At 38.6% G+C, this 27,524-nt stretch overlaps 2 protein-coding genes across 7 annotated transcripts in view; one reads left to right on the top strand and one right to left on the bottom strand.

Moving 5' to 3' along the window:
- The window catches only part of fhod3b (formin homology 2 domain containing 3b), a 189,262-nt gene that overhangs the window by 91,681 nt on the left and 70,057 nt on the right, over positions 1-27,524 (top strand). For all 6 annotated transcript variants that reach the window (XM_055209661.2, XM_055209662.2, XM_055209664.2 and 3 more), the window contains exons 4-5: positions 19,179-19,246; positions 22,250-22,355. In XM_055209661.2, coding sequence (XP_055065636.2) covers positions 19,179-19,246; positions 22,250-22,355 — 174 coding nt within the window. The remainder of the gene's footprint in view (positions 1-19,178; positions 19,247-22,249; positions 22,356-27,524) is intronic.
- On the bottom strand, positions 24,852-26,569 carry LOC129447803 (taste receptor type 2 member 38-like). The gene has a single exon (XM_055209675.2). The coding sequence runs from the start codon at positions 26,357-26,359 to the stop codon at positions 25,388-25,390; it is 972 nt and encodes a 323-aa protein (XP_055065650.2). The 5' UTR covers positions 26,360-26,569; the 3' UTR covers positions 24,852-25,387.

Here is a 27,524-nt window from a genome sequence, read left to right on the forward strand (position 1 = left end):
ACCGGCCCGCAGCCAATCCAAAAGTTTTGTCCCGAGACGGATACCCCCTTAGTTGACTATCAGCACGCTTCGTGCTTATTTATTAGCAATTAACAGCGGCAAAAACCTCTCGTCTGTGAGAAGACGGGTCTGGAAGAAAAGTTAAGTTCTGAATTAATGTACCTCTTTCTGTTTGTTTAATATGTTTGGAGATGGCATCCAGTAAGTGATGTGACGTCAAGTGTTTGTTCTGCGGATCAGTAACTCTGTTAAAAACTCAGGCGGTGAGAAATTTCTTGGATTGGCATCAGGTTTTCTTCCCTTACTTCACTCTGTTAACGCTCACAAATCTCAAATCCTCCCCATTACGCTTTTCTATCTCTGGAAAGTTGGAAACCTGTTTGCTTGACAGGTGGAAGTTGTTTCCTCACAGACCGAACGAGAGCAGGGAACTCTTGGATTTCTCTGAGATTCTGCGGCTACCGCACATGCTCATCTGTGCACGGCTGGTCGTCTGAAGCTGCGGTCGTCCAACATGTGTCTTTGTTTATTTCACTGCTGATTTCCAATGGAAACACGGACCCTCCCGTGGCCTGATTTGCAGATGTACCCTGTTTATGGCTCTGTTTGATCCCAAAGTCGCATCTTTAAGGATCTGCATTCCTGCTCAGAGCCCCAGCCAGATTATAGAGTAACTGTCCTGTATTGTTCTGTATAAAACATTATCATGTGATTTATGTTGGGGATATCTTTGATGAGGGGGTGTGTTAAACTTGAGTGGGTTTTTTTGCGTTACAGAAAAAAACAAAGAATGTAAAAGATGTTTCAGATCAGTGAGTGGCTTGTTAAACCGTATTGATAGATCAATGGATAAATAAATTAACAACCAAACCAAATTGATGTTTTTCTCTCTTTGATAGTTCAGATCTATATCAGAAGAAATAAGATGCTGGATAAATCATTAAAGCTGGCAGGTGGAGTGCATTATTTTGGGACTCTGTTGGAGGCAACATGTGTATGATAAACACTGTGGGTCTTCTTAAACAAGGAACGAAGGTTACATAAACTGTTCTGTCAAATCTATTGCTTTGTCTATTGAAAGGATCATAATGCAACATGCAAAGAATATTATAGTCAGATGGTTATATTCTCAAAGCATGGTTTATTTTGTGATAATCACCAGCTGACTGTATTTTACACGTATTACATAACTCGTCATGAAATATAGATTTATGTTGAAATTATTTTATTATGTGAAAAGTGCAAGATGACAGAGTGATATAAGAAACATAAAACTAGCTAAGCTTTGTAGTAAAACAGTCTGAGACAATTATATGGTTTAGGGGTTATAGAAAGTATTACAATGTTAGTTCACCCCAGAATGTAAATTTTGTTATTACTCACCCTGATGTCGTTCCACACCCATAAATCCTTGATCTTTGGGACACAAATGAAGATATTTTTCATGAAATCTGCTACCATAGACAACAACACTGTATGTAGGGGATAGTGTATGGCAGTAGGTCGTTATCACAAAAAAACCCTGACAGTGTGATCAGGACCCAACGGAGGGTGGAGGGTCTTGTATCACACTGAAGGGGCTTATTATTTCACTTACTACACGGCTATTTACCTCATAAGTAAGGTAAGGAACTTTCGGTTTTCAAATAAGACAAGGGGCCCTATCTTGCACCCAGCGCAATTGACTTTGTCAGTGACGCATGTATCATTTCGTATTTTGCACCGGCGCACAGCGGGTTTTTCCCTCCACAGACGCACGTCGGCAAACTAGGGAATGAACTTGCGCTCCCTGGGCGGTTCAGCGCAAAAAAGGAGGCGTGCTCCGGCGCAAACCATCTCTTATGCTATTTTGCAGTTTCAAAAAACAATTGCGCTACTAACCAAAAAAAACTAGTCTAAAGTCAGTGGCGCGTTGCGCGTGGTTCATTATGCTATTTTAAGGGCGCATGCTTGACCATAATGTATAGCGTGCACAACGCGCAATGCTTATCTAATCTACACAGATGCAACAGTTATTTTTGCAAATCATAAATTGTTACAATAAAAAATATGAGATAAGGGAAATCAAACCATAAATTGTTACAATAAAAAATATTAATACATGAGATAAGGGAAATCATTGTGGTGAGCATTGTGGTGATAGTTTTTATTTATTTTGTGTGGCAGCGTTAAACAATTATCATGCAAATAACGATTAAAATATTTTCATACGTTTGTTGTGTGGCTGTGTTGCGTTTATTTTATCTAAAAAATAATTAAAATGTTTTCATAAGAAACCTTCATGTATGTGAACTTGATTTGTAAGTGTACTTTGGGGTTAGCCTGGGTTCCAGCCGATCTTAGCCCCGCCCACAAGAATGTGAAAACGGGAAGATCGGTCTGGCGTTTCTCCGTTGAGGAGATACTATGCTCAGACAAATGCTGGTCGAACCAATCAAATTGTCAGGGCGGGCTTTATACGATGATGGACAGATAATCAACAGTAACGTAATGAACCACGTCACCAAAGAGCGCGTGTGTTGAATGGCTGCCGCTGTAGAGTTCAGATGTGTGGATTCTGACATTGAGTCTGTTCTAAAAGATATCGACAGAGCATTGATTTTAAAAGAGGAACAGAGAAACGCGAGCAGGGCATTTGTTGATGTTTTTGACGTCCTTCCTATTCGGCAAAAGTTGGTCGCAACTGAAATGGCTAACGTTATCACGCCGATGCAACTCTGCGTGCACGACGAGATGGATATAATTAGCGGTCGTTGCCAGCTTCTCGGAAGCCCGGAATCGTGGTTGCTGAATATGCTAGGCTCCAATATTTTCAAGCCAACGTAATGGGTATTGTCGTGGATGAAGTTCACCTAACGTACAAATGGTAAGAGATAGTCTTACTCTATGACTTAGTAAATACTTCATGTTGTGATAAACGAAATGTTGTAAACATAATAGGTGTTGATGTTCATTTGCTAACTCAGTATAATCACAATGTTAGTGTCATTGTAGCGAAGTAACTAGCAGTTCGGTCAGGCTGTAAAAGACGTAACGTACGTCACACACTCCGTTGCTCTGATTGGTCGTAGGTCTATCCAATTGAGTGCAGAGGCATTTTTCGGTTGAGACACGCCTCATAATTATAGCTCAATGGAGCGGTATCAGACTCAAATTCTGACTAGAATTGAGTATGACAACGTCAGGCTACTTTGGGGTTGGACCTTCCTTGCGTTTCTTGTGTCCGATTTCAAAGCCCCCAAACCCTTTCAGCGGTGAGGGTGGATGCAGCGATGTCCTCCTGTGTGCCCGGCGTGCCCGATTTATGCTGGCAAGCTAGGATCCCCCCGTCCTGACATCATTGTAGTGCTTGGCGCAGCTGATGAGACAATTGCGGCTATTTCCTCTCACGCCTGTTTAACAAACGCTGATTTGAGCGGGTTTCTCCCATCCCCATACAAAACAACTTCTCTGTCTTTGACTGCTCTTACAAGAACGTGGGTCTCCTCGGCTGTGAACCGCTCCTGGCGTGCGCCTGTCAAATCCGTCATAATAATAGCAACCCGCCATGGAACTTGCGCCCTTGCGTTTAAAGGGAATGTTGGATAGCGTTCTGATTGGTTTATTTGACGTTACGCCCAAACCACACCTAAGAATAATGAACCCACTTCAGACCAACCCCTTATTGATTTGCGCCCGGCGCAAGACTCATTTCTCCCGCCGGGAAAATAGCAACAGCGCCCAAGATCCGCCCACAAAGTCACATGCGCTTTGCGCTTCGGACTTGCGTTTTAGATCGTTAAAATAGGGCCCATGATGTTCAAATGTCACAAACACTATTTGGTTTAATCATTTGTAAATATAATGTCATATATGTTATTAAAAGATTTCATTTTTATTAAATTTTTGTAAATTATATTAAACTGTACATGGCAAAACGATTTGCAACATCCGGGATACTGTGTGTTATTAGTTTCAGGCGGTTGTTATCTCAGAATAACATACCTTAGAATGTCACGACTGGCCAATCAAAATCAATCATAATATATACATATACACTCACCTAAAGGATTATTAGGAACACCTGTTAAATTTCTCTCTGAATGCAATTATCTAATCAACCAATCACATGGCAGTTGCTTCAATGCATTTAGGGGTGTGGTACTGGTCAAGACAATCTCCTGAACTCCAAACTGAATGTCAGAATGGGAAAGAAATGTGATTTAAGCAATTTTAAGCGTTGCATGGTTGTTGGTGCCAGACGGGCTGGTCTGAGTATTTCTGCTCAGTTACTGGGATTTTCACGGAGAACAATTTCTAGGGTTTACAAAGAATGTTGTGAAAAGAGAAAAACATCCAGTATGTGGCAGTCCTGTGGGCGAAAATGTCTTGTTGATGCTAGAGGTCAGAGGAGAATGAACCGACTGATTCAAGCTGATAGAAGAGCAAATTTGACTGAACCACTCGTTACAACCGAGGTATGCAGAAAAGCATTTGTGAAGCCACAACACGCACAACCTTGAGGCGGATGGGCTACAACAGCAGAAGACCCCACCAGGTACCACTCATCTCCACTACAAATAGGAAAAAAAGCTACAATTTGCACAAGCTCACCAAAATTGGACAGTTGAAGACTGGAAAACTGTTGCCTGGTCTGATGAGTCTCGATTTCTGTTGAGGCATTCAGATGGTAGAGTCAGAATTTGGCGTAAACAGAATGAGATACATCATGCCTTGTTACCACTGTGCAGGCTGGTGGTGGTGGTGTAATGGTGTGGGGGATGTTGTTTTGGCACACTTTAGGCCCCTTAGTGCCAAATGGGCATCATTTAAATGCCACGGCCTACCTGAGCATTGTTTCTGACGATGTACATCCCTTTATGACCACCATGTACCCATCCTCTCATGACAATGAGTTCACTGTACTAAAATGGCCTCCACAGTCACCAGATCTCAACCCAAAAGAGCATCTTACAAATCTCCATTAACTGCAAGATGCTATCCTATCAATATGGGCCAACATTTCTAAAGAATGCTTTCAGCACCTTGTTGAATCAATGCCACGTAAAATTAAGGCAGTTCTGAGGCGAAAGGGGGTCAAACACAGTATTAATATGGTGTTCCTAATAATCCTTTAGGTGAGTGTATTGCATCAATGGAAAGCTTGAATGAGGCATCTATGCATACATATCTATGACTGACACACAGCGCTGGTGTTTAACACATACATGTGCTGCCTTCATTAATATGCATTAGAGGTTGACTTTAGGAGTACAAAAATTATTCTTGTCGCTTCAGGAAATTAAGATTGAACCACTATTAGTCACATTAACTATTTACAGATGTCTTTACTGCCTTTAAAAGTTGTGAGTTGCATTGCCGTCTAAGGGGGTTTAAAAAGCTCTTGTACAGTATTTCATCAAAAATAACTTCATTTGGGTTCCAAAGATGAACAAAAGTCTTGGGGTGTGGAACGACATTAGGGTAAGTATAATGACAACATTTTCTAATGCTTTAACCTGTGATTGACCAATAGAAGTAATTAAAAGTAGTGCTATTAATGTTTTGGTAGCTCAGTTGGTAGAGCTGAGTTCACATTGTCGAAGTCATGAGTTGGATCCCAGTGAATCTATGTGGAATATATCTATTATAAATCTGTTTCTATGAAAAATTTGATGTGTTTTCTAGTAATAAATGCCTCTGACAACTAAAAGTTCTATTACAACCAGTAAAATATTATTTGGTGCAACAATGTTGGATCTGTTTGGAAAAAGTATATCTTATCAGCACTGTTTTTCTTCTTGATGAAGACCTTGTGCTCTATTATGACATGGTCTTTGCGAAGAAGAATCGGTGCCTCGAGCAAAAGCTCCAGATAAGTCACCCAGAAACCGTAGACATTTTGGTTGGGATCTGCAGCGTTTGACCGTTACATACTGGAAAACTGGAGCAAACTTTTGGATGATCCTCCAGTATCACCAGGTGTCTTAAATACACTCAGTCAGCTCGTGTGTATATTTGTCTGTTCGTGTGCTAATGCTTGCGCGCGTACGAAATCCCCATCTGTTTTCCGATACAAATCGTACCATGTGCGCGTCTCCATTTTGGCCAATTTCCTGGTGTTGCGCTGGCTTCTAATTCTTTCCTTGGCCGTGTGGATCAGAGAAACCACTGCACTGCAGTTCACATTAACTGACAGATCTGTCCATCAGAGTACATGGCTGTTCAACAGAGAGAAGGAAAACAGGTTGATGTTACTCGAAGAACTTATCAACAGACATCCAGGGCTTCTCCGTGATTCATTTCCATTTTTGCGGCCACGAGCACCTGCTTTTTTGGGGACATGGGTGCTTTACGAGGCTCCAGCTATAAAAATAAATGTATGCAGGAGATGGCCGTGCACCGCAGGGCTTTGAAATGCAATTAAGTACTTTCAGCATCTGTTACTGAAGCAAGAGCTCCACAGCTTTTGAGAACGACTGAGGAGCTGCCAATGGTTCTTACCGACTGGCCGATAGCCAGATGTTTGATGCGGCACCCTGTGGATCTGTTGTTCTTGAATGACACTTTTAAACATACATCTCAAACGTAAAGTCTACTGCCGCCGTGTCTCTGTATATGTTTATGGGGAAGCATAACTGGGAGTGCATGCTTCTGTAAGTGCACATTGGAGACATTTTTGGCGATATAGATTGAAGCATCCAGTTTGGCAATGTGTCCAAATATATTGTACATTTGTGTATGCAAGCTAGTACAGTATGATGGGGCTAGTTGGGAAAGTTAAACTTAAATGATTTGTCTGTCAGGTACTTCTGTAAGCTGAGTTTGTTGTATCCTTCATCATGTTTGTGTGTATGAAAGTGGATTATAAGGGGAAAGATATCTTGGGAAGCAACTTAAAGGAATATATCATTTTCTTAAAAGAAAAATCCAGATAATTTCCTCACCACCATGCCATCCAAAATGTCGATGTCTTTCTTTGTTCAGTCCAGAGGAAGTTGGGTTTTTTGAGGAGAACATTGCAGGATTTTTCTCATTTTAATAGACTTTAATGGACACCAACACTTAACACTTAACTCAACACTTAACAGTTTTTTTCAACGGAGTTTCAAAGGACTCTAAACGATCCCAAACGAGGCATAAGGGTCTTGTCTAGCGAAGCGATTGTCGTTTTTGACAGTGAAAGTGACAAGTGTGCACTTTTAAACCACAACTTCTCGTCTAGATCCCGCCCTGAAAGCATCAGCGTGACCTCACGCAATACGTCAAGAGGTCACAGAGGACGAACGCGTAACTCCGCCCCAGTGTTTGGAAGTGTGTTGAAAGTGGACTGTTCCGACATTGTTGTATGTGGAATGATACTAATTAATGTCTTTGTGTCAGTTTATTGTTTACAATGGTCCGCAAATGTGCGTTTCATATATGTAACACGTGACCTCTTTACTTCACTACGCATTTACGTTAGGTCGTGCTGGACCGGACCTAGACGAAAAGTTGTGATTTAAAAGTGTATATTTGTTTTTTTTTTTGTCAAAAATGACAATCGTTTCGCTAGATAAGACCCTTATGCCTCGTTTGGGATCGTTTATAGTCCTTTGAAACTCCGTTGAAAAAAACTGTTGTGTTAAGTGTTAAGTGGTGGTGTCCATTAAAGTCCATTAAAATGAGAAAAATCCTGCAATGTTTTCCTCAAAAAACATAATTTCTTCTGGACTGAATAAAGAAAGACATCAACATTTTGGATGACATGGTGGTGAGTAAATTATCTGGATTTTTCTTTTAAGAAAATGGAATATTCCTTTAATAGTAAATCAGATCTGCTTCATGTACAATAAATAATAATACCATCATATTTATCTTTCTTACACATAATGATTCCTTTCTTTTAACCTAAAATCTTCTATTGATTATTCATGGTGTCATTTTTGTGATTGCTCAACTACTACAAGCTGCAAGCAGGTCCTGTTTCACCTACTTATATAGACAAAAACACCCCCTCCAAACTATTCAGCAGAAATAGTAGGTATATCTTTTACAACACAAGCAATCTATTTACACACAAATGATGGGTGTCTCGGGTTTCTGAGAGACAATGGTGACTCTCAGAAACCCTGTAAAAGAGGGATTTTAATAGACTGATTGAAACCTAGCAAAGGTATGCTGGATAAATCCAAGCCAAGGGTAGGACATCGTAATAGTGAAAGCTGATCCGCTTTGGTTTATTCAGCAGGTTTTAGGTTCCACGGTTGTTGCTGATGTACATGGAGTGAAAGAGGACCTTTTTTACATGGGTGCACTTGAGTCAGCATGTACAGTATCAGCCGAGTAAATTTGTGTTGTAATGCATTCGACAGCTGAGCTGAGTCTTGCTAGTGTCGGCCATAAAACAGACTTCTCAGATTTGTTCCAAAGCAATTGGATTCTAGTCCGAAGAGACCATTAGTTTATTGCATTACAGCACTTTTAAATGTACTGTATATACTGTACATACCACACTATAAAACATAAAGTAGGCTATTTGGTATATTATAATAGATGTTTAGGTGTTGTTTGCTGCATTTTCGGGCATGTAATTATTAGTTACTTATTTCAGGTGATAAGCATAAGAAATGAGGATTGTTGGGCATCCTTATTGATAGTACCTTGCATCCGAGGTCTGTTTACATGGACGTGACTTCTGCAAACTACATCCAGCTCTATATCCAGCTCTGTTTTTATGAATCATGTGTATTTCAAGTACGATGAGCATTTTTCTTAAAGGTGCATAAAGACCTTTTCATAATGAACCGTTATGTTTTTATTACCTTAGAATGAGACGTTTTTATCTTCATACAAAGAGGGTCCCCTTACGTGTAAGTCGCCATTTTGTGACGCCATGTTTCTACAGAAGCCCTTAACGGACACACTTCTTTACTAAGTTGTCTCTGACGATGACATGTTTTTCCGGTGGCGGCTACCGTAGCTTCTCTATGCGTTTCAAAAGCAAGGGGTGAACAGTGGACTGAGCCGTTGGTTGCAATTTGCAACCTCACCACTAGATGCCGCTAAAATTTCACACTGCACCTTTAAGCTAAAAAATAAGGTAACTCATGCGCGATTCAGAACAGAGTCCCTCCCCGAGAGAATCATCAGTCTTTATTGATTAATGATTGGTTCTTTTTACTAGAATGCAGGACTGCCGTCTCCAGAGCAGCCATATTGAGCGTTGCATTATCCCCTATTTATTGTAATAGCAGTGCTTCATCTTGTTATATCAAGTATCTTTGCTAAAAGATCTTTATCTCAGTCGTTACTTATTTTCTTTACTGGGAAGAAGTGATGGAAGAGCTTGTAGTTACAGGAAGGTGATGACACAGCTCGTGGACACAGCCAGTCAGTGGGCCTGTGTGGCCTATGCAATGCTAAAATGAATCAAAGTACCGAACTTCCATCTGGCTCTCATCAAAGCACACACCATTCATCTGAACAAACTTCAAGCGACATGAAGAAATGTTTTAAAATTTGCTTCCATACACACTGTGTTGTAAAGCGACAGTAGCAAGCAAAAAGTATTGCATACTGTAGGCCTATTTACACAAACAAACTCAAGCATGCATGTACATATACTATTCGTTTTAAAATACAATGTGTTACATACAGCAGCCTTTATTTCTCTTGCTGACACACCCAGTAAATCCTATACAGTTTTGGTTTCCATTACCTGCATTTTTCCCTAATGTTTTCCACCTGCTTTTATTTATCTGCATTTTTTGACCCATCACCCGCTCCATGTTTGGATCTATTTGGAGTGAATGAAAGCAGAGAAGTCTGTGTTACGAGACCACACTCATGTTGCAAGGCTCTTTACTGTAATTACTCCTGTTTTTTAATAAATGAAGAACACATTAAATAAGGAATACTGTAGTACAGAAAAACAGTACTGCTTCTTTTAAGAGGTACTCTTTAGTCTATTTTGGCTTGATTAATGTTTTTTTTACTTTAGTATTAATTTATGAGGTTTGCATGTCAAGTTAGCCTGTTTTTTATAAAAAAAATAATAATTAGACGCCGCCATATTTTATAAAAAAACATTTATGCAGTAGAATATTATTATTATTATTATTTTCATTAAATGTTTGTATATATTTTGTTCATTTAATTTATCTTGAATACTATTATAGGCTTTATAAGCCATTAGAATTCTTTATAGGCCATAAGCAAATATTTTTTCCCTCATTTTTTTAGGTATATGCATATCATTTATTTAGGATTATGTTTACAACAAGATAAACAAAATTCCTTTGAAAAGTTTGCTATTTTATTTCTAATCTTAAAATCTAATTTCTAACGTACGTTAATGTGTGAGTCTAGAGACATTGCTAAAGACGTGCTTTTGCGTGCACATTTAATTTCATATTTTCCCATGCGTTTCCCGACAGCCCCTACAGCAACAGAGTGAGGAATCAAAATTGCACTGCTCGCACTTTTATAGCTGATTTAATTATTATCATCGTCACGCAAAGGTGTTCATGCCTGAGAGGAGACATGACCCTGTTTCCAGAGTGTAAAATCCTAAAGTCATGTTACCCTTCATAAAGAACACTGAGAGGGCATCAGCTGTTACAAGACTTGTCCTATTTACTTTGATAACAATTTACAATACAGTTAAGGTGAATGTTTGTTTGGCTGAAACAAAAATTGCACCAGGTACAGGTAATATAGGTGACAATGCACCTCAATTCCACCTGCCATAAACTGCAAAAGGAAGGCTATAAAGATATTGAACAAGGATTAATAGGTACATTTTGCCTTAGTGTTTACTGTCAGGTATAATAGCTAAAAATAGCTTATGGTGCATTAGCGTCACCATCTGCACTGGAATATCTATGCGCAAAACATTTAATATTATCGTTAAATATATTTATTAAATACAAATATTTCAAACATATCTTTAGTATGTGAACTGATGCCGGCCAATACCTATGTGTGCCAGACGTGCTGTTAGTGCTGATAAGTGTATTAGTTGGTGTTGGAATGTAACCAAAATCTTACCCTTTCTCTCTCTCTATCCTTGTCCCACACATAAAGACAAAAACAAACTCATAGCAGCAGGTTGTGTTGGACAGCGGAGAGGATTAGTCCCCGGGTCCCTGCTGTGTGTTTCTGAGGGCCTTGTTAATCAGCTTCTGTACAGACAAAGCAACCCTCACTGTTTTAACACAGTGCTTTATGACAGTGTGTCTTTTAAGGAATGTTCCAGAATTTCCCAATTAAATGTCCCATTAATGAGAAGTCACGATTGATTTTAGCCATTTAAGTAACATGTTTGTCAAATATGGAAAGCATACTCGAAATGTGACGGCTGCTTTTAACCCATCCCAGTGAGTAGTGAAAACACACACACCTGGAGCAGTGGGCAGCTATCCCTACAGCGCCCGGGGAGCAATTGTGGATGTCTTTCTTAAAGGATTAGTCAATTTTCTTAAAAAAAATCCAGATTTACTCTCCACCATGTCATCCAAAATGTTGATGTCAGTCGAGAAGAAATTATGTTTTTTGAGGAAAACATTACAGGATTTTTCTCATTTTAATGGACTTTAATGGACCCCAACACTTAACTGTTTTAATGCAGTTTAAAATTGCAGTTTCAACTGAGTTTCAAAGGACTCTAAACGATCTCAAACAAGGCATAAGAGTCTTATCTAGCCAAACGATTGTCATTTTTGACAAGAAAAATAAAAATATGCACTTTTAATCCACAATTTCTCGTCTCCGGTCCTGTGACGCGCCAGCGGGACCTAACGTAATTGCGTAATGCCGTGGAAAGGTCACGTGTTACATTTTAAACAATAAACTGACACAAAGACATGAATTAGTATCATTCGACATACAACAACGTCGGAACGGTCCCCTTTCTCCACACTTGTAAACACTGGGGGGAGTTTCGGATTCGTCATCCGTGACCTTTTGACGTGATGACGTATTGCGTGAGGTCGTGCTGGCCACAGGACCGTAGATAGACAAAAAGTTATGGTTTAAAAGTGCATATTTTATATTTTTCTTGTCAAAAATGATGTTTCGCTAGATAAGAACCTTATTCCTCGTTTGGGATCGTTGAGAGTCTTTTGAAACTCCGTTGAAACTGCAATTTTAAACTGCATTAAAACTGTTAAGTGTTGGGGTCCATTAAAGTCCATTAAAATGAGAAAAATCCTGGAATGTTTTCCTAAAAAAACATAATTTCTATTTGACCGAACAAAGAAAGACATCAACATTTTGGATGACATGGTGGTGAGTAAATTATCTGGATTTTTTTTAAAGAAAATGGACTAATACTTTAAGGTGCTTGCTCAAGGACTCAGTTTAAAAAAAAAATTAACTCACAGCAGACTGAAAGTTAAAGGGGGTGGGGTTAACGGGTGCTCTGTCCATGTCGTCAATCTGACATCATCTGAGAAGGTTCACCACAAGAGAAAGTACATTTTAAGATTTTTATTAAACTTTATGAGGTCACGTGAATTAAGTAAGAAATAATTGACAACGAGCCATTAAATTATTCAAAAATAATGCACACCCAAAGTGGTAATGTGGCTGTGCCTTTCACTAAGTATGTCTCATCTTTTAATTTCTCAGTTTTTTTCTCTTTCACTCTTTCTGACTGGCTTCTTTGTCTTTCTCTGTGTCCAATATTATTATTTTTCATCCTAAACAGGATGAGACAGTAAGGACAGTATTGCGGGCGCTTATTCATGCCAGCTGGTATGTAACTAATAACAGCAGAAATATTTCTCATTAAAAGAGCTCCTCACACACCCGGCGCTGTGTGTGTGTGTGTGTGTGTGTGTGTGTGTGTGTGTGTGTGTGTGTGTTTGTGTGTGTGTCTATGTGTGTGCTATTCTACAGACATTGTGATGGGCTGGAATAACTCTGTGACAGGTTTATTGGGGAGAATGTGCATGCAGGGCTGTATTAAAAAGGTCAGATACAGTATAGAGAACAGTAGCAATTTTACCACAAAGATCTCACATACACACATTCTCGCTGTCGTGCAATTACCGTAAATAATATTTCAGTCTGGGAAAAGACAGATCCGTTGCATGATGCAACAGGATCTGTGCCGTGATGTGGTTTTATGAGTATGGAGACGTCGAGTGTGTTTGTCACTGTGATCTTTGTAATCTTTACCACAAAAAAAATGCTTTCAGAAGACTCGTCCAGCAACCGCAGAGAGGAACTAGGGATTAGCTGAGTCACTGCTTGTCTGATTTTGGATCACTGAAGCTGAAGTTGCACTGTTATATAGAAATGATCCCACGCTAACCCTCCTCTTCATCACCCTTCATCGATCAGAGAGTTACTCTGCTGCCCTGCCCATTTATAAGCTGTAGGCAGGACAGAGGATAGAGTTGAGGGTAGGGTGCAGTTATGTGGTGCACGGAAAGGTTTGGAATTCTTGGTAATGTGAGAGAAAATTTGAATTTTTGTATGTGTGTTGTAGGCGAGTGAAGCGGTGCTATAGAAGAACCATTTTAAGAAACTTTTCTTTCATACCTTTATTCATATCATAATTTTTTAAAGGGGGAGGGGGTCTAAAGCTATTTCATGCATTCTGACTTATTAACACTGTTAAAGAGTTTTCAAAAAAGCAGCTGGGCGTATGATGGGGTATTTCTGTGCCGAATGCACTTCACCAGGGTTCGTACAAATCTCTGAAAGTTTTTTCCGAACATGAAAGATTCATACATAACAAATCTTGCTTTATTTTTGTATGGGCAATTTCAGTGCAGGAAGTTCAGTGGAAGTCCTTATATGGGCTTAAAAGCGCACGCACACACCAACCAAGAGCTGACATGAAATCAACATCACCAGAGAAGTGTGTTGTTGTTTGTGTGGAAAATTTTGGTTGTTCAGCTTCCCAAAGAAACAAGCATTATGGAAACAATAGATATAGTTTTTTAATGGGGTATCAGCGGAGTTGTGCGTGTGTGTTTGATTAAAGCTGGATTTTGTTGAAATGGGGCGGTCCCAACCTGGTCGTGAGTCACAACTGCATTAAATGTCTGTGTTTTGTTTTTGGCGATCTGCGCGTAAGTGCATATAATGTAAACAACATGAACATGTAGTGAATCATAAGTTATTCAGAGATACGTACAACCGGCGCAACGTCATACGTAGAATGGCCGTTTCCCAATGTCAAGGATACTTCCTTTGGCAGGACTAGTCTTTAAAAGTCACTTCCTTCAGAGGCTAGGCGAGGCTCCTCTTAAGCATTCGGAGAACACGTAAATGGAACAGGCTACCAAGTGCTCGTCACTGCGTCAATGAAAGGTGTGCTGCGCGCATAGGATTGTGGGTGATTTCAGCGCGCAAAGGATACACATTCGCATCCTTTCCTGTGTATGGGATATTTCTCGAACGAAGGACTCAGTCCTTGCCTGAAATTCCCAGGATCCTTGACATTGGACAGTCCTTCGACGGATGTCGATGACGTAGCATCCTCGAAATTCTGGCTTCCGAGGATCCTTCCTTGACATTGAGAAACGGCCAATGTCTCTGAACAGGTTCACGCCTACTTTTGGGGGGAAACAAACTAGACTTTCCATTGACTTGCATACTAAATAGCGGAACAAAGCAACGCCCCCACAAAGCCGGAAGGCGTAAACAACAAATTTGACGCTGGGAGAATGAAAGGGACATGTTTTTATATTGACCAAATTAAATGTGTTAATGTATCTTTTGCGCTCTATGGCAGGCAGGGTGGACAGATAATGACTCAACATGTTTAATCTGAGTGATTTCATAAGTTATTTACGCCTGCCGGCTGGGTACGAACGTTGCTTTGTTTTCCGCTATTTTGCATGGAAGTCTATAAGAAATCTAGTTGTTTTCCCTCAAAAAGGGGCGGTTACGATATTTACAGTCAAGTTCCCAGATGTGCCGGTAGTCCGTATAGCAGGATGATGCTTTGTGTGTGTTTGTCTGTTCGTGACTCGCTCTGCCTGCGGTATGCCTCGAGGGGGTCGGGTTTATTCGGAAAGAATCGGTAGAGCTGATCTGTCTTTTATAAATCTGATAAACTGAAGACTCTTTGGATATATGAAGGATGTAATACTACTCTATAGGTACTCAAGATTAACATGAGATACTGTAAGCAGAAACAGCATGTGTTATGTGAGCTTTGGATGATGAAGGTTCTTACAGGCCGAAATGGTTCTTCTATGTCATTGTGAAGCACCTTTATTTTTAAGAGTGTTGGTGGCATCATTCCCAAAAGAATCAGCACTGGCAAAACACACAGAAAGGGTAAAATGATTAGCTAGCTGGTCAAACCATGACTTAATAGATTCAAAAAGATTCATGACACAAATTATTCTTATGAGTTGATTTTTTTACGAATCTTCACAAGATCTAAAGGTACGGCATTGTTTTACAATTAGTCTATTGAATTACACACTGTTAAACTGACACAGGTTCACCCCTTCTTCAAAAGCCGAATTCTGTGGGAAACACTAATGTTCAGCAAAGTTTAGTTACTTAGGCATTGATATACAGTATAGTTTAAATGTTGCAGCAAAAATCCTGGACAAACTGTAAAAATGAAAGAATGATGCTGACTGCAGACTCAGTGGCTTCTGAGAAAACCTGACTTCTGAGTAAACGAAAAAAACATTTTTTTTTCAGTAAAAGAACATGGGCAGCACATGGAAGTCCTTGAGTCTTATTGTAGTTCCTTTACATCTGAACTTTTCTTCTCCAGCAGGACCAGAGGAATGTTGCAGGGAGGGAGAAAAGGAAGGTAGAAACCTTTTACTGTGCTGTTTTAAAGGCTCCTGACAGCAGGAGATTGAGGTGCCTTGGAGTCCAAGGTTAATAGAACAGATTGGGCTTTTATTGTTATTTGTGTTGATTCTGAGGGTTATTTTATAAAAGTTGGTTTTATTTCGAGAGAGAGAGAGCAAATTTCTCAGCAACATCCTCCAGTCATTTACTGTAGCTTGAATGTTTACAGTTGATAAAGGTGTTGGGTTAGAAGTTAAACCGAACAAACACCTAAACCCATTTCATATTGAAAACAAATTTACATTACATTTTCTGTTGTAAAGTTGGCCATTTTAACATGGAGGTCTATGAAATTTGACTCCCTTTTGGAGCCAGCCTCTTGCGGCCAGTCGATAAATTGCAGTTTAAAGGTCACGTTCTTTCTGATCCCATTTTTTAAACCCTAGTTAGTGTGTAATGTTGCTATAATAGCATAAATAATACTACACTACAAAGCCTACAGCGAACGGCTGGTTTGGACTACAGGCCTCTACTTCCTGCATTAATGACATCACTTAAACAGTTTTTTGACTAAACTCCACCCACAGGAACACGTCAGTCGCCAGCTAAGCTAACCGCAAGCTTAGCTGCTATCGAATCACAACACACTAAACAAACTACACAATCAGAACTAGATACATATTTCTAAAGGAGGGACTTCATAGAACAAGGAAGACATCAGCCCGTTTTAGGACAGTGAAAACAGCGGGATACAAATAAGTAAATTATGCGCTTTCATGAACACATGTTATATTGCACTGTAAACACAATCAAAGCTTCAAAAACACAGAAAGGACGGGACCTTTAAATCACTTCCGTATTGGCTTCATCAGAGAGATCGGAAAGGTTGCCCCTCGATTTAAACGTGCCCCTGGTATACACTGATATACAGAAGTTAGCCAATCATCAAGGAGATCCGTTAAGTCCTAAATGTACATTAGGCTGTTTTTAGTTTCAGATTATTTAAAGATGCTTTATTCTGTTATGCTGGAATGTTTGTAACAGACTGTGTTTACTCTTTCTTCGTTTTGGTTTTTCATATTTGGGTTTGAGATGTCCAGGTGTGCCAGATGTCCTTTCTCTCTGTTGTCTTTGATTTACACTTGCATAAAGACAGATTAACGTCCTTACAAAAATACCCATTGTCTTATTTTAGTATAATCATGTTTTTTTTTTTTTTTTTTTTTTTTTTTTTTTGCTGCATTGATTACTATTTTTAAAACTATGGTTTCACAAAAACATGGTTAGACTTTGTAGCAAACTAATAGTTAATTTGTGGTAGCCATGTTTTAACTATAGTTAAACCATAGGTTTGACTATACTGTAGTTTTATTTGTGGTAAACATATGGTTAATATTCGTATGAGCCAGGCCAGCGCATAATTTCATTTAATCACTGAAAACAGAAATGAGAAAAATTTGTAAATGAACACAGTTGGATGCGATTATAAAAGCTTGCTGGAGTGACCGATTTAAGAGATTCCAAAAAAATTACGTTGCACAATTTTTTAACGTTTTTTTAAGTTTAATATAATAGTAATGCTGCATGCATGGAAAATCACATTGCACACAAGCAGACATGCGCAAACACACAGTCAGCGTTAGGCGAGATTAAATTGGGCTCTCAGGCTGCCAATATTGAGGTTGGAATGTTAATGAGAGTTCTCTTTGGGACACATTCAGAGAGAGAGAGTGAGAGATTGAAAGTGAGAGAGAGAGAGAGAGAGAGAGAGAGAGATAGAGAGCGCACAGCATATTGTGAGGTTAGGCCTGTGGTTGCAACATGCAGTTGCTGCATAGTCATTGATTAAGAGATAATCCTCAAGGACATTGAGTGAGAGAGAGACAGAGAGAGAGAGAGAGAGAAAAAGAGAGAGAGAGAGAGAGAGAGAGAGAGAGAGAGAGAGAGAGAGAGAGAGAGAGCAACTGTCAGGAGTTCTGCATGCTCATTATTTCATATAGATGCTGAGTCAGAGGCTGCAGGCTGGTTTATCTTTAGCTATACGGCACTAATGCACACAGGAAGGCTGTACTCAACTCTACTCAAGCCTGCCACATACTGGCAAGCTGAGGTACTAGACTTTTTCCAGCAAGCAAGTCACAAAACTCTCTACCAGGGCAGCAGTAACAGCTTTATGCATTACCAGACCCTATTTACGGGGCTTAACCTCCTGTCTTTTATATAAGCCCCCTAAAATCCGCAGCCAACTCAGCTGTCAGCACCTATAAAGATGTGTGACCTTTGTTTGTACATATGTGACCTTGAAACTACACTGTAAAAAATGACAGTTGGATTAACTCAGGCCCGGCTGCAGAATTAAATGACTGAGGGGGCATGTGACATTTTTGAGGGGGCTTAACCTTATACCATCAATGATACACTGAGATCTCGCTTTAGAAAGATATACTTTTAAATGCAGCGGTCCATAAAACACTCCATATGCAACTGCACAGCACAGGTAACCAGAAACTCACTGAATACAAAAATGAAACAGAGGGGGCACAAATCAGATCTGAGGGGGCAATGCCCCATTTTGCCCTCTCGTGGCGCCGGGCCTGGATTAACTTAAAAAATTACTTCAATTGGTACAGTAACACCTAAAAATAGTTTTTTTTCAACTTAAATTTCCCCATTTAAAGATTTAGGTGTTTCTCAAGTTTCTTCAACTTAAAATTTTTACTTAAAGGGGACATATCATGAAAATCTGACTTTGTGCTATTGGGTCCCCAGTGCTTCTATCAACCTAGAAAATGTCGAAGAGATCAACCCAGTAACTTAGTTTTGGTAAATCATTCTCTTCAAGCATGTAAAAAAATATGTCATTGAAATTTGGCTCCCCTTGTGATGTCAGAAGGGGATAATACTGCCCCTTAATCAGCACTATCCAACCACGACACTGCCATTTAGTGCAGAGATCAGCTCATTTGCATTTAAAAGGATACACCCAAAACAGCACATTTGTGCTCACACCTACAAAGTGGCAATTTTAACATGTTATAATAAATTATCTATATAGGGTGTTTTGAGCTAAAACTTCACATATGTACTTTGGGGACACCAACGTTTTATTGGACATTTAAAAAAGTCTTCTTTAAAGTGGGAACATTTAAGTTGATTTAAGTGTTACCAATTAAAGTAATTTTTCTGAGTAGATCCAACTTTTTACAGTAATACTTGATGCTGAATCCACCCCTTACCAGTCATTGAAAACCTAAAGTCTCTGTCTGTCTGAGGTCGTCTTAATCAATTATATGGCAAAGGTCCCCCAAACAAGTCCAGAATAGGTCTCATGCTAAAATCAGCCACAGATGTTACAGCTAATAGTTGAACCTTCAAGGCTGCACATGGAGATGATCAAACTATATTTCACTTAAATCCGCTTCCTCTCTTTTCTCCTGCAGAAAAGCTCTACAACTCGAACGGTCGTGACCTACGAAGAGCGCTGTTCTCTCTCAAGCAAATCTTTCAGGTAAGCTGCCACACATCGACACACAGCACCTGCTAATGTCTTTCTCATCACTGGCGTGTGTGTGTGTGTGTGTGTGTGTGTGTGTGTGTGTGTGTGTGTGTGTGTGTGTGTGTGTGTGTGTGTGTGTGTGTGTGTGTGTGTGTGTGTGTGTGTGTGTGTGTGATTGTGTGTGTTTACATGCATGTTTTAGCTGTATGAGTGCACTGGAGTTTCTCTCACTTTGCACAAAATAACCAGATACCAAAGCTGGAGGCTCCAGCATTGATTGATTTTCAAGCTGTCCTGGAAGCTACTGTTTTTCCTCCAGAGGAACCAGTTTTGACGGGAGAAAGAGAGAGAGATTAAATGTCTTTTCACCAAATTTTCAGCATTTTTGATTGGAAAAGCATCTGTCACTTTCACACCCGTTAACAACTGTATAATTTAAACCTGTCAAAGCATATGCATTCATAAACACACACACAAACATACCGTATGTACACTTTTCACAAACTTAAACCTTTCTGAATTTTTCAATTTTTACATTTAATCAAATTTACACATTAAAAAAGAAGCATACATTTGATATCTTTATTAAGCCATTTTCCCCTGTGTAGGCAAATCTGACCTCCTCCCACACACACAGAGTCAGGCCCTGGACAGAATTCCCATTCTTCAATTCCAGTTATTCGAAATCCATCTCATAATCCTCCTAATCTCCCTTCATTTTCATGTAAGATAGATAAATCACTTGAGAGAATTATGTATGGGCTGTCCTGCATTTGATCGTTGAATTGCGGACAGAATTGCATTACGCTGTCATGTGTTTTTAACTGTATATTTTGCATGTGTAGCAAAGTGCATTTACTGTTTCCCGACATGGCATACTGTGTCATTATAGATTGCGTGTGCCAATATAAATTTTTACAAATCCAACACCCTAATCATTTACAGATTAGCCAATAGGGTGTGTCGACAAGAATTTCAAAGCAGGGGAAATATTAGACATCAGAAGTTCAGTTCAGCATGTGATGAGGATGAGGGACCGATGCATGCTGTAATGCAGAGCGTGGGCTTGTATGCAAGTGTGTGCCATAAATCAAGAAGGGACACATGCTGTTTCTCACACTTCCTTTCTATACAGTGTGTTTAATGAGCACTTGACTGCAGGGAAGCGGGCGATCAGCACTTAGCAACCCAGATTTACTGAGAGCCAAACACAAGGGTTTCCAGGGGTCTGAAGTAAAGTGGACACAACAGTACGAGTTAGTTTTAGTTTAAGAGGAAGATCTGAAGTATCACTACTAAAGATTAACACTGTAGAGACACACAAAACAATGCTCTGTAAAACCAAACCCTCAGATGCCACCTTTTCAGTGTACTGTAGCTCTTAAATAATGAATAAGTGGCTATTTTCTATTCTTATTCAATTATTTATTTATGTATGTAATAAATAATAAATAGGTAGGACCTACTTTACAAAATCTTAAATCTCTACTTTTCAAAAATTAGGGCTGTCAAAAGATTAATCATGATAAATCACATACCAAATAAAAGTTTTTTTTTGCATAATATATGTGTGTGCACTGTGTCCAATTATTTTGTATGTAAACACACACATGCATGTATGTATTTAAGAAACATTACGTAGTGCTGGGAAAAGTTGAATCGCGATTAATCGCATTCAAAATAAAAGTGATTTTTGCATAATGTATGAGTGTGTGCTGTGTGTAATTATATAAATACACACACATTCATGTATGTATTTAAGAAACATTTACATGTGTATATATATTTATGTATATTTTTATATATTCTATATTATTTATAAATAAAATTATATATATATATATATATATATATATATATATATATATATATATATATATATATATATATATATATATATATATATATATAAAAAATCTGAAATGACTATATGTATGTGTGTGTGGTTAAATATACATAATAATTACACTCAGCACACACACACATATTATGCAAAAAAATCACTTAAAAATCACGTATATTTTAAATGCGATTAATCATGAATAATCTTTTCCCAGCACTAATATTTAGATATATTTTATTTTATATATACATTTAAAAATATATACATAAATGACATGTATATGATATGTATATAATTACACACATTACACATGCAAATATGAAAACACAAACTTTTATTTTGTATGCGATTAATCGCGATTAATATTTTGACAGCCCTATCAAAAATATTTGATATATAATATGTGCAATACATTTTAAAGTATGGCTGTCAGCAGACTGTGATGTTGATTCATTATAAAATTAGTAAAATTTGCTCAAATAAAAAGGACCCAAATTAATACATTGAACCAGGGGTTTTCAAACTATTTGATGGCAGGGACCCCCAAATATGATGAACCTTTAGTAAGGGACCCTTTCCTAAAATATATATCCATATTTGTTAGTAATTAAACATTTATTTCTGTCTTATAAATAGTAATTGTGAAGTAAATACAGCAAATGGTTTACAAATTATGGCTACACCTAATTTTCACACTTTTTGCTTTGTCCTTTCTCTTCACATTTTTGGGGACCCCTTGGAACCTTCTGGAGGACCCCTGGGGTCCCCAGACCCCAGTTCGAAAACCCCTGCATTAAACTATACTTAACGAACATTTACACTTATGCATTTAGCAGATGCCTTTATCCAAAACAATGTACAGTGCAATGCATTCAAGGTACCCTGTATACACGTTTATCAGTATGTGTGTTCCCTGGGATTCGAACCCACAGCCATTGCCCTATCTATAGCACACTCTATCCATTGCTCTATCTATAGGAACACTTTACATTGAAAAGTGTACAGATATTGAGTCAAAAGCATGCATTTGATGGCTTATAATACTGCTTCTGTAGGCAGCTCACTAGATTTAAAACCGAGCAGTTGTATTTCTTCTTGGTTTGTCACGCATGTTGATGTAGTATTACTGTTGTGTTTGGATTAAGTGTCGATTGTCTGTGTTTCTCTTGCAGGATGATAAAGATCTGGTTCATGAGTTTGTGATGGCTGAGGGACTCACCTGTCTTATTAAAGTGGGAGCTGAAGCTGATCAAAACTACCAGAACTACATTCTTAGAGGTACGGCACCATCACACCACACCATCATGACATGTTTACATGGACACCTTTTGCCTCCATCATAATAAAATCATTCTGATTGATAAATCCTATTATAGCATTTACACAAAAACTAAAATAAAAACGCCGCTACTGTAATACAGTCAATGCTTTTGATGGTTGAACCACTATAAGGCACATTGTATACTAACCTAGGATGGTAAAGTAAATACAAAAAGTAAAAAACAATCTTGAGGTATGGTGCACAAAATAACAAGCAACCAAGCATGATATTATATTGCCTAATAAACACCTACAGTATACATCAAAGGATCCAAAGCAACATCACCAGGAGTAAAATCGTTACAACACAATACATTTTAAACTTGGGCACCAGACCTTTCCAGCCAGCCGTATTTATTGGCAATAAAGCGTCTTTTTTAGAGGGAGGAGTTGCACTTTGAATGTTGAAATTTATTTTACGACCTGCAACATCCTGCGAGTGGGGTTATTACTGGACATGTGAGCCGTGCCCTCTCTCAGTGGGCTGTGAAATATGGGTGACCTCTCAAGGAGGGTCTCCAGTCCCCTACCAAACTCCCCACCCGCCCACAACCTCATCCCCAGGCAGAGAAAGCTCTTAGCATCCTAATAACATGCCTGACCCCTGACCTTGTATGCATGGGGGGAATAAATTAGCCAGCGCTAACACTGGAGCAACCCCTCAGTGGCAAATTATTGGGGTCAATGAACAGAATGCATGATGGTGCGTTTTTAAGGTTGTTTCAGCTTTTCAGCTACGCCTGGGGATTTGTACTGGTGTAGTACATACAGGATGTGACATGTACTTGTATGTATTAGCTTGAAGACATCAGGTTTGCTTTTCAACAGGTGGTGCAAAAATCAGGGAATCAACATACTATGGTTGTAATATTGCAATACTGTAATCTTAGTTTACTAGTAAATAAACTCAATACTGTAGGTATAACTTTGTGTATAGCTCAGTGGTAGTGCTTGGGTTAGTAGCACAAAAGGTCATGGGTTTGAACCCCGTGGAGCACACATGATGATAAAAGTATATACCTTGTAATGCATTGTTGGTTGCTTTGGATAAAAGTGTTTTCTAAATGCATATCAAAACTGTAAATGTAGACCCAGTAAAGCAACTTAAAGCTGTTTTTTTATTTTAATCACACCTTTAAAATGTAAATAATATTACATTTAAACATGTCTACCAAGACAGTAGTATACACAGAGTTTACAGGGTCAGAGAGGACGGAGGACAGGCACCAAAACACTAAATCTGTGTGTTGACTTACCGACAGTCTGTACAATATACGGTCTGTCCACAATGACATCAGCTTTCTGTAGAACTACTGAAGCACAAAAACAAAACTACACATTACTCCCTTTAGTATAATATTTCTGCTAACCCGATATGGAAATGCATTTTGTGGGAATAACATTAGAAAGGCCAACTGGTAAAAGAATTATGGCGTATGGTTGAATCACACTTCTATCCATTTTGTTTTTGCTGTGTGTTTAAAGAGTTGCGTTTTTCAGAGTTTGATCTTCTGTTATTAGCATTGCACATCAAATGTTGTGTGTCAGTTGTAATGTTAGGTTTTTTGTAATGGTTAGTTGTAATGTTAGCACATTTTATATATATATATATATATATGTATAGCACTTTTTACAATCTTGCGTTGCTTTACAAGAAAGACACAAAACACAGAAAATTATTATTTGTACAGTATATGCAATTAATAAACGCAATATTGCTTGAGTAGGAATATGATATTGATCTATATCATTACGCCGGTGATTTGGCCAAAGGCATGAGGCCACAGGCCAAGGTGATCTGCCCTTTTATGTGAGGTGATCTGCCTTTATATGCATTTGTCAGAAACTTTAAGCAACTTAAAGTGCATTGAATCTTTAGACGTTTCATTGGACACTTAATGACAGTTGTTATAAACATGCATGAAATCTCCTTTATGTTCATGACACGTGTTATGTCATGAAGGTGTCATATCAGTCTTATGAACACCCCTTCAATATAAAGTGTTACCAAAAAGGGCACTGCTAAAAAAAATGCCAAAAGGTCCAAATTTATTTTGTGCCAGCATGTACCTCTGATGTACTAATATGGACTTTAGATGCAAATTGTCTTTTGAAAGCAACTTTTTTTCTCTGACAGTTTGTATAAAGGATCTATAGAATTTCGAGAATCGATTTCTTATTCTTTTTTTACTGCCCAAATCTCATCCAGACTAGGCTAGAATGATGTCTTCATTTATTATTGCAACTGTGTCTAATGAACCATGTGGTGAATCTTTGCCAGATACTATTTATTGAAAGTTGCACAGATAAAGATATTATCAGTATGTACATCATAAACCCATAAAGAGTTTGTTTACAATTAATCTTAAGCTTTATTTTAAGAAAAGAAAGCACATGAATAAAATAAAGTATAACTTTAACACAAACATACAGTGGGTAGAAAAGCAGAATAACATGCTTTATATTATGAACATCTAATGCGTATCATTGATCATCTCAGACAGAAAGCGTTTATTAAATGTTTCAGTCTTATCAGTAAAGATCACTTTTTCTATTATAAACACCAAACCAAAATTAAATCATAGGATATTACATGTCATTTATCATTATCCTCTTTATTATGTATATTCTTACATTATATTCTTTCAAAATGAAACATTTGATACTGGGGGTAAAAAACACTCACGACATAACTACATTGTAAAAAGTGAAAAGTTGGATCAACTTAAAAAATGGCATTTAAGTTTTTTCAATTGAAAAATTTCACTTAAGGTCGGTGTTACCAATTGAAGTTTTTTTTTTTTAAGTTTAACCAACTTTTCATTTTTTTTTACAGTGTATATGAAGTATTAAATAATTTAAGATATTACCTGCATTTAGTTTCATCGATTCTCTATCTACATGCACATATGTTCTGCCATAGTGTCATCCACACATATTTTGTTTGTACAGTAGTAACGTGTGCATATATAGCCTGGCTGGACTCAAGGTCAATTATTGCTGTTCTCCTGAGGTTCTGTTTTGACCTCAGCGACCTTCAAACCAGTTAGGCATGGGTACTCGTCTAAAAAGAGGTTATAGGTGCTTATAAGATCCTTCCAGTGTCTTTTCTTCCCGTAAACCATCACAGCCGCGCTGACTGTTGTATACATGCTAGCGACAAGAACGGTCACCGTGATGGTGTTTTGCCTTTGCAGCGCCACAGTGGACTCCACAATCAGGTCAATGACCACGAAAATACAAAACACGACCACCAGGGTCAGGGTCATCTTAATCACCCGCATCTGAGGGCCCAGCTTGGGCCCGCGAGCCCCGTTGGTGCTTGCTTTCATGTCCTGAAGATGGTGGTAAAGATGGAACATGATAGAAATACTGGATTTGATCATCACAATGCTCGGCACGATGTCAGAGATGAAGACGTAGTAGAAGACGTAGGCCAGTCCGTCGATGTCGCTGGGCATGATGGACCCGCAGTCGTTCACGGTGGAGGTGACGTTGTAATTGTGCAAAAGCGCCAGTAATGGCATGCCGTGGCCGAAACCGCTTATGTAGATCACCACCAGGACAAGGCGGACATGTTTGATGATGTTCTCCTGCATGCGCTGGTAGCAGTCCACAGGCCTCATCACCAGTTTAGTGCCGTAGTAGAAGGTCAGAAATGCGGTGCACCAGAATACGATGAACTTTGTGCTATAGACAAGCGACAGCATTACGGCAGTCGTAAAGTTCACTGAGCAATAGATGTCGATCTGGTCTAGGGACTGCCATAAGTAGGTAAAAACCTGTAAGCCGATGCTCGCTACATTGATGGCTACAATGATTAAGTCGCACGGGTTTAGCTTTTGCTTCTTCTGGTAGCTTCTCAGGATCACCAGCATGAGGTACATGTTGAAAAAGATAGTCAGGATGGCCAGCATGCCGGTCATCAGCCAGATGCCTAGTTTGTCCTGAATCGCTATCATGATTTGTGGAGTGTCTCGTGTTGATGCGAAAGTTTAAAAAGCGATGCAAACCACAAAAGATCCCAGTGGTGTAATCTAGACAAAAATGAGTACAGAATGAATCCTCCTGCTTTTTAGATGTCTTACAATATGTCTATTATAATTAAGATTTCACTACCTTGATTCGGGGATCTCAAATATTTGTCACTGTTCTCCAGGTCCTTGCGTTCTTTGAGGATCTGCCATCACTGCAGAGTGCATTTATTTAAAGAGAAAGTAAATGAAGTGAAATTGCTATGGTTGGTGATGACAGCTTGTGACAGCCCATGATTGATTGTTATTGTTTATGAGTCGGATTTTCATGCACTGACCGTAACCATATTTAAAGCAGCGTGTACTAGAGGACGGAAGCATGACTAGTCACTAACCATTAACCAGGCGTGGTGGAAAAGGAGCACAGGTACAATTTTGAGAGAAGAAAGGTGCTATTTCAGCAAAAGGAACTTTGAGATTAGCTGTGATTGTAAAATGAATCTTATTACTATTTTAGTTATTTATATTTTATTATTATACTTTTCCAATCTGTGATTTTGCACTCAAAGAAATGTTGGGTTATTCTCAAAACAACGTTGAGTCAAAAAAAGGACAAACCCAGATGTTGGGTTAATTTAAAGGGATAGTTCACAAAAAAAAAAGAAAATTCTGTCATCATTTTCTCCCTCTCATGTTGTTACAAACCTGTATACATTGCTTTGTTTTGATAAACATGAAGGAAGATATTTTTGAGAAATGTTTGTAACCAAACTATTCATGAGCCCCATTCACTTCCATAGTATTATATTTCCTACTATGGAAGTGAATAGGGCTCATGATCGGTTTGGTTACAAACATATATTTTCAAAATATCTTATTCAGATATCGTCCTTTGTTCATCAGAAAAAAAATAAATGTATACTGGTTTGTAACAAAATGAGAGTGAGACTTTTTAACCCAAAACATGTTTATATTTGATCCAACAATGGGTTAAAATAACCCAACAAAGGTTCAATTACAACCCAACAGATTGGCTTTGTCCTTTTTTGAACCGGTGCTGGGTTAAAAATAATTCAACTATTTTTAGAGTGTACATTTAAAGGAGCATTTCATTTTTAATTCAAAAGTGCCCACAGTTAAAACAACATAAATT

This window comes from Misgurnus anguillicaudatus, chromosome 10, assembly GCF_027580225.2.
Source record: "Misgurnus anguillicaudatus chromosome 10, ASM2758022v2, whole genome shotgun sequence".
Lineage (NCBI taxonomy): Eukaryota > Metazoa > Chordata > Actinopteri > Cypriniformes > Cobitidae > Misgurnus > Misgurnus anguillicaudatus.